The sequence below is a fragment of the Lactuca sativa genome, chromosome 4 (genome assembly GCF_002870075.4).
Source record: "Lactuca sativa cultivar Salinas chromosome 4, Lsat_Salinas_v11, whole genome shotgun sequence".
Lineage (NCBI taxonomy): Eukaryota > Viridiplantae > Streptophyta > Magnoliopsida > Asterales > Asteraceae > Lactuca > Lactuca sativa.
Genome location: NC_056626.2, coordinates 33,747,087 through 33,760,006, shown reverse-complemented (window position 1 = coordinate 33,760,006; position 12,920 = coordinate 33,747,087). Strand labels below are relative to the sequence as shown.

General features: G+C 31.9%; 1 protein-coding gene across 1 annotated transcript; it reads left to right on the top strand.

The window, feature by feature from the left end:
• The first annotated feature begins 620 nt into the window (after positions 1–620).
• LOC111896469 (F-box/FBD/LRR-repeat protein At1g13570) lies at positions 621–1,988 on the top strand. The gene is made up of 4 exons (XM_023892458.1): positions 621–1,196; positions 1,267–1,377; positions 1,459–1,617; positions 1,698–1,988. The coding sequence occupies exons 1-4, from the start codon at positions 621–623 to the stop codon at positions 1,986–1,988; spliced, it is 1,137 nt and encodes a 378-aa protein (XP_023748226.1).
• The last annotated feature ends 10,932 nt before the right edge of the window (positions 1,989–12,920 follow it).

The following is a 12,920-nucleotide window of genomic DNA, read 5'->3' as shown; positions in this document are numbered from 1 at the left end:
TTCCATTTTTCATGTTTAATATTACTTGAGGGGTTTTTTAAGTATCGATATAGCGAAGTCAAACTCACAGTTGATTTTTTTTTTCATCTACATGGTTTCTTTATCACTTCTGGTTAGAAGTTTTGTTCACCGGATGTCATTTCATCCCTTTTTTATTGATAGATATGATTAAACATTTACATTTTAATTACCAAGAGAGGGAAACGTTATCCTATTTATAGTTTCTTAATTGTCAGTGTGTGTTAGACATTCTTGATACCATATAACATGTAATAGCAATTATATAATGCTTCTGAGGGGTGGTCTAAGTCTCTAGAGCGTACTTTTGGAAATTATGTATTGTAATATAGATATAGAAAATGTGGTGACCTTGTAGGCATAATAAGGATTTTAATACTATTCATCTTTGACCATGTGTTTTTTCATTTGTATATTTGTCTTTTCGTTCCAATTGATTGTATCTTGGATTGAAATTTGAAGTGCCCAGCTCATATATATGTTTGAAGCAAACATACTATATATGTATGGCTAATTGATCATAATACAGTTAAAGAGTTTATTGCAATTGAATTTACTTTACATCCTTGTGGTGTTTCCAATCTTGAGGTACTCATCAAGAGATGAAAGCTCAACACCAAAGTTTGGACAGGATCAGTACTCTCCCTCAAGATACAATGGAAAAAGTTCTGAGTCTTATGCCAATTCGAGATGCATTGAGGACAAGCATTCTGTCAAAGAAATGGAGGTATTGCTGGACAGGCATGCCGACACTTGTATTTGATGACAAAATAGTTAAACTATCATCTAATGTGGAGAAAGAAATTGTAAAATATAAGCTTGTCAATGCCATCTTCCATGTTTTGTTACTACACAAGGGTCCGATATCGGAACTCAATATTTTTATCAGTAATGCAGAAATTGCTAATGAGATCGACCAGATAATACTTCATCTTTCATGGAGCAAGAATATCAAGAAATTCTATTTTGGGATTTATAAATCTTACAAGCTACCGTTTTCATTCTTTTCATTGCAAGGATTAGAATGCCTAGAGCTTTTATTTTGTAAAATTGAGATTCCATTAATGTTTAATGGATTTAGTATGTTGAAGTACCTAAGATTCTATGATGTTAAGATCACTGCCAAGATGCTTCAGCAATTTCTTACTGCTTGTCCATTACTTGAGGGAATTACCTTCGTAAGGTCCATATAACTACTTATGTAGCTTTGTCAACTAAATACATTCTTACAAGCGTATTTTGATGCAGACTGGAAATCATCGAACAGACTTTACAGGAGGAGACAAGTTTACATTTGTTGAGTTGTTCAAGTGTTTACCTTTAATTCAGGGTGTGAAGTTCTCTAGGGTTTATATCAAGGTAATTATATATACTTAACTTGGTAGTTTTATCTCATGCAAGAATATTTCTTTTAATCCTTGTCTTGGAATCTGGTTAAAGCACTTCACTGCAGGTGGTATGTCACAGAAGCTCCCCACTTCACTAGTCTACTTGAGGATACTTTTTCTTGATCAAGTGTGTTTTCATAAACACGATGAGCTTTCCTCCATTCTCTGTGTGATCAACAGCTCCCCAAATTTGGAGAACATTAAATTGAAGGTAAATATAAACTACATGTTATCACATGTGGGTAATAAATATTAATTTTATCGACAATTTTGACATGTTTTTCTGATTAGATGATTCGTCCTGATAGACAATACACTGTGCTTGATCCTCAAGAGTATTTGGATCTCAACATGGCTCATCTTAAAGAACTGGAGATAATAAGTTTCCATAACTATACACCAGAGATGGAGTTTGTGAAACTTGTCATGGCTAAGTCCCCTATGCTTCAAAAAGCACGAATAGAGCTCAATACATCTGTTTCTGATCATGAAGAAGTTAAGATGCTTCGAGATTTGTTATTTATGCCAATACCACGTGCATCACCGGCAGCCAAGTTCATTATCGAACGCCCTAAAAAATAACCTCTGAAGGCAAATTAAGTTTTAGTGATGCCAGTTTAATTGTAATATTTAGTTAAAGTATAAGGATTTGTTAGTGCACTCTTTTTGTCTATTTTGAACCTCTTTAGATGTCTCTTTAGGTTTGATTATGAGTATTATGACAAGTGCTACTTTCTACTCTTATATTCCCAAATTCATCCTAACCATCTGTTTTTATGCTTGACCAATAAGCACGAGTAAGTGTCATAAAATGTAGATGCTATATCATGATTAAAATACAAAATATAAATAGAGTCACAAAGGAAAACACAAAATACATGTTAAATAATTTACATATATATGTTTATCAAACTGTTTTTTGTAATGATGCACAATGACAATCTTAAGAAATAGAAGACTGAATTTAAGTGTAAGTACAGTAGAAAATAGAAGCGATGGAACCAAAACCATAAATTAGCCATTTATAAAACCAACCAGAAACTTTTTCATTCCTACTGCAAATCCTCTTGGTCTGTTCCTGGAGAAGATCAAAAGAACACCGGAGGGAAATTTATTTGCAAATTTTCTTTTAGCATCTTATAAACCTCAAAATCAAAAATTTATGCACAACCTGTGATTATAATGCCTTTTATACTTGTAATGTAGTATCTGTTAATTTTATTTTAAGACACTGACCGGGAATATGGAAATGTGACTTGTTTGAAGTTTTCTTTGATCATGTTCGCTTTGGGTAGTTGCATGTCATGATTTTGATGAGTTTGATATTCAATATATCTTTAAATATTATTAAAAGAGAAACCTTATAACACCATCTTAATTAATCTGAACCCATGATTGTATTTCAATCTTATTTTTTCCACCCTTAGATCAAATTGTTGGCATCATCTTCCCCATATGGAATGTATTTAATTACAATAAATGATTTCCAATCGTTAACAATAACTTATATTCGTTGAAATGAAATGTATTTAATTCCAATAAAAGTTTTCCATATTTTAAATCTTGAATTTCCGGAAGATTTTTAATATGGTTAATTTTAAAAGCATATTACTAACAAACCATTTCAATCAAGGCATTAATATCAATCATTAATATAAATCCGTTTATATTAATAAACCATTAATATAAAATCTATTTTTATTAGGTAATCATTAATACCCAAAAATCATATTCAAATTATCACATACATATACGATTCATTCTTGAATCCGCGGCTCACACTTATTTTCAATCGTTTATTTTCTTCAAACCTTCTCCTACAACATCATTCTTATTGCTTATAACTTCCATCATCATTCTCTACTTCAAACATTCGTTGTTGTGCACTATAAGGTCAATACCTTCTTTTGCTTTTTATATTTTTTTCGATTATTTTTTGTTGGGAAAATGACGTATAGGCCCTATAATGTTTCTAGGGTTGACTTTAGCCACTTATTTTATTTTGTGGCTTAATAAGGGATCAAATTATTTGTTACCTAACAATATAGTCCCTTTTACCTATTGTAGCCGGTTAACGTTGCCACATAAACCTAGCCTAACACGTAAGCGATGACATGGCAAGAAGTTAAATCGTCCAACAACCACAACGACGTCGTATTGAAGGCGAATTGTAAGGAGCAAGGATCGACAATTCTAGCGCCTCCATATAAAATGAAGACTTCCTTGACCTAAAAGGGCACATCTGCAAACTTCATTACCCCAATCTCATCTCTAAGTTTACTCCAAAATGGCTTCGAGCGGACGTGCAGAACACAGCTGGTCTCCTAATTACGCCCGTCACATGGATGAGAATCATTCGAATGGTCTAACGAACGAAGACATAGCCATCAGTCTACTGCAAACCCAGACGGAACTGTCTCTTATACGGGAGGACTTCCAAGACCAGTTGCGTGAGCTCCGTCTTGCAGTTAATCGACACTTAAATGCCATGAACCTTGAGGTCGATGACGTTCGCGCTGGTCAGATGGATATCTCACATATGGTTGTTGATCTTAAAAATCATTTCGTTTCTCTGCAAGGAGCATATGTGAAGATGGTCTTCAAGGACAAGAAACGTAAGAAGCTGATGTCTTGTGTTGGGATTTTTGGTGTTGTTTGTGCATCTGTGGTGACGTGTTTGGTGTTTAAGTAAAAAAATGTTGTGTAGGTTGAAGCATTTCACTCCTGGGTTTGTGTTTTGGTGTGTTTCCTATGTTGTTTAGTGTCAATATTAGTAGTAGATTTTGTGTGGGTTGCTGGTATTAGTTTGTGATGTTGGTCTGTAGATTTGGTGGTGGTGTTGCTGGGCTGCTGATTGTCATCGTTTTTTGATGAAGTTTTTTGTCGATGATCTCTGTAATAGGTTATTGAATAGCAGAAAGCGATGTAAACAAACCCATGGGTGAATTGTGTTTTAATATGTTATTATTAAAAAAAAATTGTCTTTCACCTGTATTTGTATGTGTGCATGAAAGAAAGAAACATTTGGGTATTATATATGTTTCATCGACTGGGACGGCACCACAAGACAAAGCAAAATGAATTTACCTTCTTTATGCGCATAGACAGGGACCACAAATGATGCAGTTTGGGAAAAGGGACAAAAAAAACCTTTGCACACGATTGAACCATATCTGCTTGTCTGCAAACCTTTTTTGAAAAAAAAAGGGAATAAAGTTTTCTAAAGATAGCCTTTTCATGTTGAATGGATTAAGTCACAAGTCCCCTGTTTTTTACAATGACTTAATTACCCCTGCATGAAAAATGGTCAATTTACTTTGTAATGACTTAATTACCCCTGCATCCAAAATGGCCAATTTACTTTGTAATGACTTAATTACCCCCACATCCAAAAATGGTTTTAATTTCTAATGACTAAAATGCCCTCACATCCAAAATGTTAAATTTAATTTATAATGACTAAAATGTCCCCACAACCAAAATGGTCAATTTAAATAGTAATAACTCAAATACCCCCACATCATAAATGGTCAGTTTACTTTGTTTTGGCTAAAATGCCCATAATACCCCTTAAAATTCGTAGTACACCATAAAAGAACATACAAAGATCATTTGTTTACTGCAACACACATTCACTACAAATAACAAACAACTACTTAATCCAATTCCATGGCCGTTGCAACACTGCTACCTTCACCTCCCACATTTTTTGCAAGCTTCAGTTTAATGATTCGTTTTGACTTCTTTCGCATTTTAGGTGGTTTAACATGCTTAAATCGAGCATTGACATTCACCCCTTCATCCCGTCCATTGACTCCCACCATTCGCTCTTCATCTCTAGGCCTATCCAAAGCATCAGTAGCATCTACGATTACCTCATCCTCCCCTACTCCTGTGGTAACGTTTACAGACTCCTACGTAGGTATCATTTTTTGTTTCTTTGTTCCATTTTGTTTGGATGTTCCTACACCTTTACTACAAGTAGCCTTGTTGTGTCCTTTCTCCTTACATATGCTGCAAGAAAGTTTCTTCCCTGCCTTGCAGACGGTATGTTTTCCCATCAGTTCAGAAGCATCTCTTCTTCTCTTTATGGTTGGCCTTCCTGGCATACGCCTTTTCAATGGAGGCAAAGGGGGTATCAAGTCAGTAGAAGGCCACATATTTTGTCCATTCATCCCATGGATTGGCTGTTTGTAAGTATTATGGTATAATGCAGCCAAGTACATTGAATCTACATATGGACCGTCAGGTGTCAAATTTAAGTAGGCTAAGGTGGCAACTGAGTGTACGCAACCATATCCATTAAGTTGCCATAGCCTGCAGCTGCATTCCTTTTTTTCAACATCCACAGTAAACGCCTCGTCCATCTTCCTTGCCTCAAACTTCATCCCCCCACAAGAAATGACATGCCAATGCCTACATATATAGATGAAAACCGCAAATATCATGAGATGTGAAGAGTAAAGTAGTAATGTAATTGGATAAATGTACAAACCTTTGCTCAGTTTAGAGCATATTCAACCGTATTCTGATATTTGGACAAACAGAATAAGCATTCCATCCTTGTCCGGTTAGTTTCATAGTCACCATCCTTTGCATCACATATATACGAATGTCCTCTAACATGCTTATTATTGGTTTCTTCCGGGCATCCAAAATCACACTATTAAAACTCTTTGAAAAACCATTCTTTACTGACTCACAAGAATTATGAACTCTGAAAAAAGCCAAAGACCAAGTCTTTGAATCTCTAGCCATAAGATGCACAACTGCTTCCGGATTTAATTTTCCAATCTCTTTCATAACTACATTAAATTGTGCTTCAGTTGTTGCCTTGCTCGCTTTCCAAAACAGATTTTCAAACTTGGATCCACTAAATGTCTTTCTAAAATTCGCATAGATATGTCTAGCACACTACCTATGTTCAGCTGCTAGAAATACTTCCTTTACTGCCTCAATCAAACCCTACATAAGTCACATTAATGTTTGAAATTCGAATAGCAATAACTAAATTTAAAACATGCAATAGTTTTGAACCATACCTTGTGTTGATCCGAAATTAGAACCAAACCGTTACCATCATTCCAACATTGCAAATCTTCTGAAAGACTTTCTAAGAACCATTTCCAATTCTCTTTGTTTTCCACAGAAACAACTGCCCAAGCAATTGGGAATATTCCATTGTTAGCATCTCTACCCACAGCACAAACCAACTCCCCTTGACAAAAAGTTTTCAGAAAACAACCATCCAGGTTAATGATCCTCCTACATCCTCCCCTCCATCCCTCTTTTACTGAAGCAAAACATATGTATATTTTGCTGAAATAATTCTTACCATCAGGCATTGAATCAACACAAATTTTAACTGTGGATCCAGGATTTGATCTTCTAATCTCCTCACTATATGACCATAATCTTGCATAATTCTCAGCTATTGTCCCTTCAACTAGACTCAATGCATACTTCTTGGCTCTCCTACACTGACTCATACTCACGTTAATCCCAAAATCTGTTTTTACCTCCTCTCTAAGCATTCGGACGCTCATCTTTTGATTGTTGTAAAATTGGTGCTTAAAGTGGGTCCCTATCCATTTGTAAGTCACAATTGATCCGAATTTGAAATTCTTTGCACAATTATGCTCACTGATAAGAGATTTTATCTGGAAAGACTTATCTTCACTCATCCAAGAACCCCAAAGCCTAAAAGTACATTTTCCACCAAAACATTTAACAAGTAATCGTCTAGTATCATTCTTAACAAAACATAATTGATAACCATTCGCGACAACATAGTTACAAAGCATGTGTTTCAATTGCTTAGGACTCTCAAACCTCATACCTAAAACAGGTTCCTGCTCCTTCCAATTGAGCTTATCATTGAAAATGTTTGGCAATTCGGGATAAACATCTTCATTGTCACCCATGTCTTCTTCGAAAAACTCACCTGCACCTGCTTTCTCACCCATCTCTTCCTGAATCTCATTACCCTTTATAAAAAAATGAGGCTTTTGATGGTCATCCTCATCGCCATCGACATCCTCATCCTTGTCGTCATCATCATTGCCATTCTCTACCTCATCGTTTGTGTCACTATCACCCACATCCTGATACCCTGGTGCAACTTCCTTAACCAGTCCTGCACCATCAAGTACTTCTTCCTCAATGTTACCAACAAACTCGTCTTTGTGTTCATCCAACCATTCCTGTATGTTACTATCCCCAAAATGGTCTACATACATAGGGAGTATAACACCACATTCATATGCAATTTCAATGAAGTCGTAATAATCGGGGTCATTGCAAATTAGAGTCAAACCTTTTGGAAAATCAATATCAGGTTGGCAGTAATAGATCTTCTCACACTTTTCCCCAGTGAACCTTTCGATGAAGGCAACACACCCATCTTTGTCCATTCCTGCGAAATCGATGTCCGAAAACCTCTGAGTAATTCCACCGGTGTAGCGTATGGGGTTTCTGGCGAACATTCCTTGGAAGTGGACATCTACTTATAAGAATACGAGTTTCATGCTTGAGGATTCAGAAGCAGCTCACAAAAAAGGGTTTACCGATGAAGTATTGAACAGTGGATGTAAAAGGGCTCTTTTATAAAGCATATACCGACATTACGAAGGAGGTGACTAATTAATGACATGGCATTAGATGAAAGTCACAGTCAGCATCCGATGTGGTGTTAGTAGAAGGAGGTGGACTTAAAATGACCGGCTAACCCCTTCAAAATTGAAATAAGGACTTAATCAACCCGACAAAGAGTAATTCAATCCCTTATTAAGCCACAAAATAAGTTAATTGGCTAAATGGGTCAACCCTAGAAACATTATAGGGCCTATACGTCATTTTCCCTTTTTTGTTCCTATATCAATATGTATTCATATGTTTCGATTTTCTTTGTCACAAATTACATGAAATCAGTTAACTATTTCTCTGAAACTTTTCAAATAAACATGAAAAGATATTATGTACCTTTAACAAAACAAAATTAAATATCTTGGGAACTGACATTAATTACGAATATGTTACTTTTATATATTAGAGATGATTATGATTTTTTTAAAATATCATTGAAATTATTATGTTTTTGTATATCATATCAACCTACTTTTTTTTATCTTTATATAGTAACAATAAAATTTATAAATTTACACAACAAATATACATATTTCGAATTTTGTAATATTATTATACCTTACAAAATACAACTCCCTCCAAAATAATTTTCGCCAGTAATTTCATCCATAATTTCATCAAATTTAAATTTGTATTTTCTTTATATAAAATTTTTTAATGATCCTGAGTTTTTTCCTCCAAAATTATATCAAGCATTTACGTCTTAGATAATGCTGCCCCATTATAATTATTACTTTAAAAAATATATACGTTTAATGAGGAATTTGATTTAATGAAGGAAGTAAATGTTAATTAAAACGAGATATATATTCCAAAATTATTACACGGGTTTATTAAAAAAATTAATATCAATTAAGCATTTTTAAAGTGAAATTTTAGAATACATACAAACAATGATGTTGTACAATGAAATATAAAATTGAATAGATTGAAAAAAAAACACTATTAAGACAGTCAATTTTGAAAATAACATAGTTATGAAAAATTATAAAGTAAGATTAAAATTATAAGATATTAGGAGATTTGTAAAAACTACAATTAGTAAAAGCGTTATGGTTATTATAAAAAATAAGACCGTTAAGATTAGTAAAATACAATATATAAACTAAATTATCACAATAGTAATGGAATGTCATTATTTGATATTTCATATAATTGAAAGCTATACCAAATTACATTAATGATATACTAAAATTATTTAAAGTTGTGCGAAAACTAATGCAAAGTTCTTGCGAATACCAAATAAATAAGAACAAACATAAAAGCTAGCACTTATATTCATAATCAATTTAAAATAAGTCAATCATGATTTAGAGAATAATCTCCATTGATGATATACTAAAATTAAATCCATATAACATTTAACAATCTATAAACTATACTATATGACTTTATTTGAATAAATGAAATAGTTGTCAATATTTAATGCAGTGGAAAAAATGGTATATTGGTTGTCAATATATGTTTAAATTAGGTAACATTATTATGGAAGGAACGTCTAATTAAAATGCTTATAATTATATAACAATATCATAACTATATGAGACGAGTAAGGTCGTTCTACTAATAAAAGAAAAAATGTTGTCTACAAAGAGATCCTTTAATGATTATAGATATTTATCGTTTTCAATGTATTTTTCTACACATTTCAATAATAGCAATAACAATATATTTTTTTATAATCATTATGCAATATCTGTAGACAATTATATATTTTTTATTCGTTCTCCACGTTTAACGTGAGCTATAATCTAGTATATATATATATATATATATATATATATATATATATATATATATATATATATATATATATATATATATATATATATATATATATATATATATATACTAGGTTATAACCTGTGGAATCCACGGTTTGATAACTTAAAAGAGCTAAAATAATACCTTGTATAATAAATGATTTGCTAAAAGAAGTCTATGTATATAAATAAAAACTTAGAAACTAAAAAAAAAGAATAATATATAAATTGTAAATTGACATTATAATGAGAGATCAAATTATCAATTGTTAAAATTTGATATACTTAAGATAACAACCACCATCATAGTAGTAACCTAATGTTTTTCTAAAAATCTAGAAACAAAAGGTAATCCAACAAAGTTACATATACATTGTTTCCAAATTAGTCCTTCCATTTGTTTTCCGAATCAGTTACAACTCAAACGTTATCAACACTACACAGTAGTTCATGCAAAACAAATCACATCCACTGCACCAATTCCTGCTTTCAAAAATAGTTAACAAAAACCTCAAACTTTTGCTATCAAAATTTAAACTCCTCTAGGAACATACATTGAAGCATAACCAAGAGTTATCATCCTTCATAACTCATTTCATAAAATTTATATAATTGCATGACTTTTTCATAGTACAATGTTGCATGTAATAATAAAATATAAAAGTAAGATGTTAAATATAAGAAAGTAGCATGTTATTGTTGATTCAAACTAAAAGTCGAATGTTAATTTTGCTTAAAAATAAAAGTAGCTTGCTATTTGTGGCTTAGAAATGAAAGTATCATGCTATTATGGCTTGAGAATGAAAGTACCATTCACTTTTTTACCTTAAAAATGAAAGTAGCATGATATTTTTACCCTAAAAATAAAAGGAACATCTTATTGTACATTTAAAAATAAAAGTAGAATGCAAGTTTTCATTAACAAAAGAAAGTAGTGTGCTATTTTTGGCTTAAAAAGGAGGGCAGCATGCTATTTTTTTTCCATAAAAATGGAAGTGGCATGTTATTTTACCCTAAAAATAAAAGGAACATCTTATTGTTCATTTAAAAATAAAAGTAGAATGCTAATTTTCATTAAAAATAGAAAAGTAGCATGCTATTTTTGGCTTAAAAAGAGGGTATCATGCTATTTTTTCCATAAAAATGAAAGTGGCATGCTATTGTTTGCTTAATAATGAAAGCACCATGCTCTCTTTCCTTAAAAATGAAAGTAGGATGCCATTGTTGGCTGAAAAATGAAAGTAACATGCTCTTTTTTGCCTTAAAAGCAACATGCAACATGCTACTTTTTCTCTAAAAAAATAAAAGTAGATCAACATCAGCATATAATTACAGGATTTTGATAAATGTGAAGTTAAAGAGATCAACATCGCACACACTTAAAAAAATTATCTCTCTCGTTGCATCAATTTCATGTTTTCATATTTCTAAAAACAAGAATTATCTCTTTCGTTCTTCGTTAACAAATTGATTTCTCTTTAAAAGCATTAATAAAAATTGATATTGAATCTCCTTTTTCATGTAAGTGACTAAGATTTATTTCCTTCACAAATGGTGAATGAGTTTGTAAAACTTAATCCATATTGCTTATAAGTAGATAAATCACAATTATCACCTTTGATACTTATGGCTCAATATCACACAATTCAAGTTTCAAAAATATTTGCTGCCAACCAAAAGTTTGTGCATGTACTTTCTCTTTAAGTTAAATACTTAACTTTTTACTCTTACATGGTATATAATTAATTCTATCCTGGTCAACATTAACAAAAATAACAATTTTAGGTCGATAGAATCATATATATATATATATATATATATATATATATATATATATATATATATATATATATATATATATATATAATTTGCAGAAGGGATCACCTGATCACTAAAAAAGGCGATAAAATGAAAATCTTCCCAGAGAGACATGCTTTCGCCTCAATTATATCCTAAAACAAAAAATGTTTAAAACAAACATAATTATACCTACAAAAGATTAAAAATAATAATGTAAATATAATAACATAACCATAAATAGGTCAATACTTTCTTCTCTTAAACATTATCGACCAGGAAGAATAAAGATTAAAGACAAAAAAAAGTTGAAGAAGTTGTTCCTTTAATAAATCATTCAAAAGTACGAATTTGCCCTTGTGACTTGCTCACACGCTCATATCAGCCGAAATGTATCCGATTGAACTCAATCTTTAAAGTTGTATAACAGAAAACGGGCCTTGAACTTTTCCATTTGGATCAAGATAATGCCACATTAAGTCATTGGGATAAAAAGTGTTCTTAATAGGCACAAACTCTAAAGTCTAAACTATAATTTGGATACAATGATGTTGAGGCATTATGTTTAAGTTTTTTTCTTGAGTAATGAATTAGATATTTTTGCTCGTGTCGGGCTAAAATAATCACTATATGATTCTTCTATCTGGTTCTATGTTTTTGTCCAAGAATATGCATATTATACGAATTAAAATAACACTTATAAAAAAACTAAACCAAAATCCAATAATTTAGGGTGTTACAACCAATTGCATTTACACAGTCACTTATCAAAACTTTGAAAACGAAACACATAAATAGTTTTGAAATTGAAAGTTAGTTAATCTGACTCAACAAACAAAGTTTCATAAAATCATGTAGTTTGACTTATGAGTCAATCCTCCAAATTCTTAATACAATCATTTAGGGATTGATCAACTTATCTTTCCTCTTTGAAACCTCATCCACATAGCTATGAATAAGCCCATAGTAAACTCTCAATTCCAATGGATTCAGTGAACAGTATAATTCAATGTCTGTCGGAAGACTTCCATAGCCAAAGAACTAAAAAATAGAGTACAAAGAACAAATCGAAACTATTAGGGCTGAAATACACAAAATCAAAACATAATAAATTAATAAAAATGACAGAAGCTTCAAACTTGTTCTACTCTTTGCAATTCCAGTCATAAAAATTTATTAACAAACAAAAATGCTTAACCATTCAACCAATGTTTCAAAAATAAAGATACATACCAATTGCGAGATAATGATGTAAAAACCAGTGTCTAGGGTTTTTTAGTTCTCGAAGAGAAGCAAGAAGATACGTTAT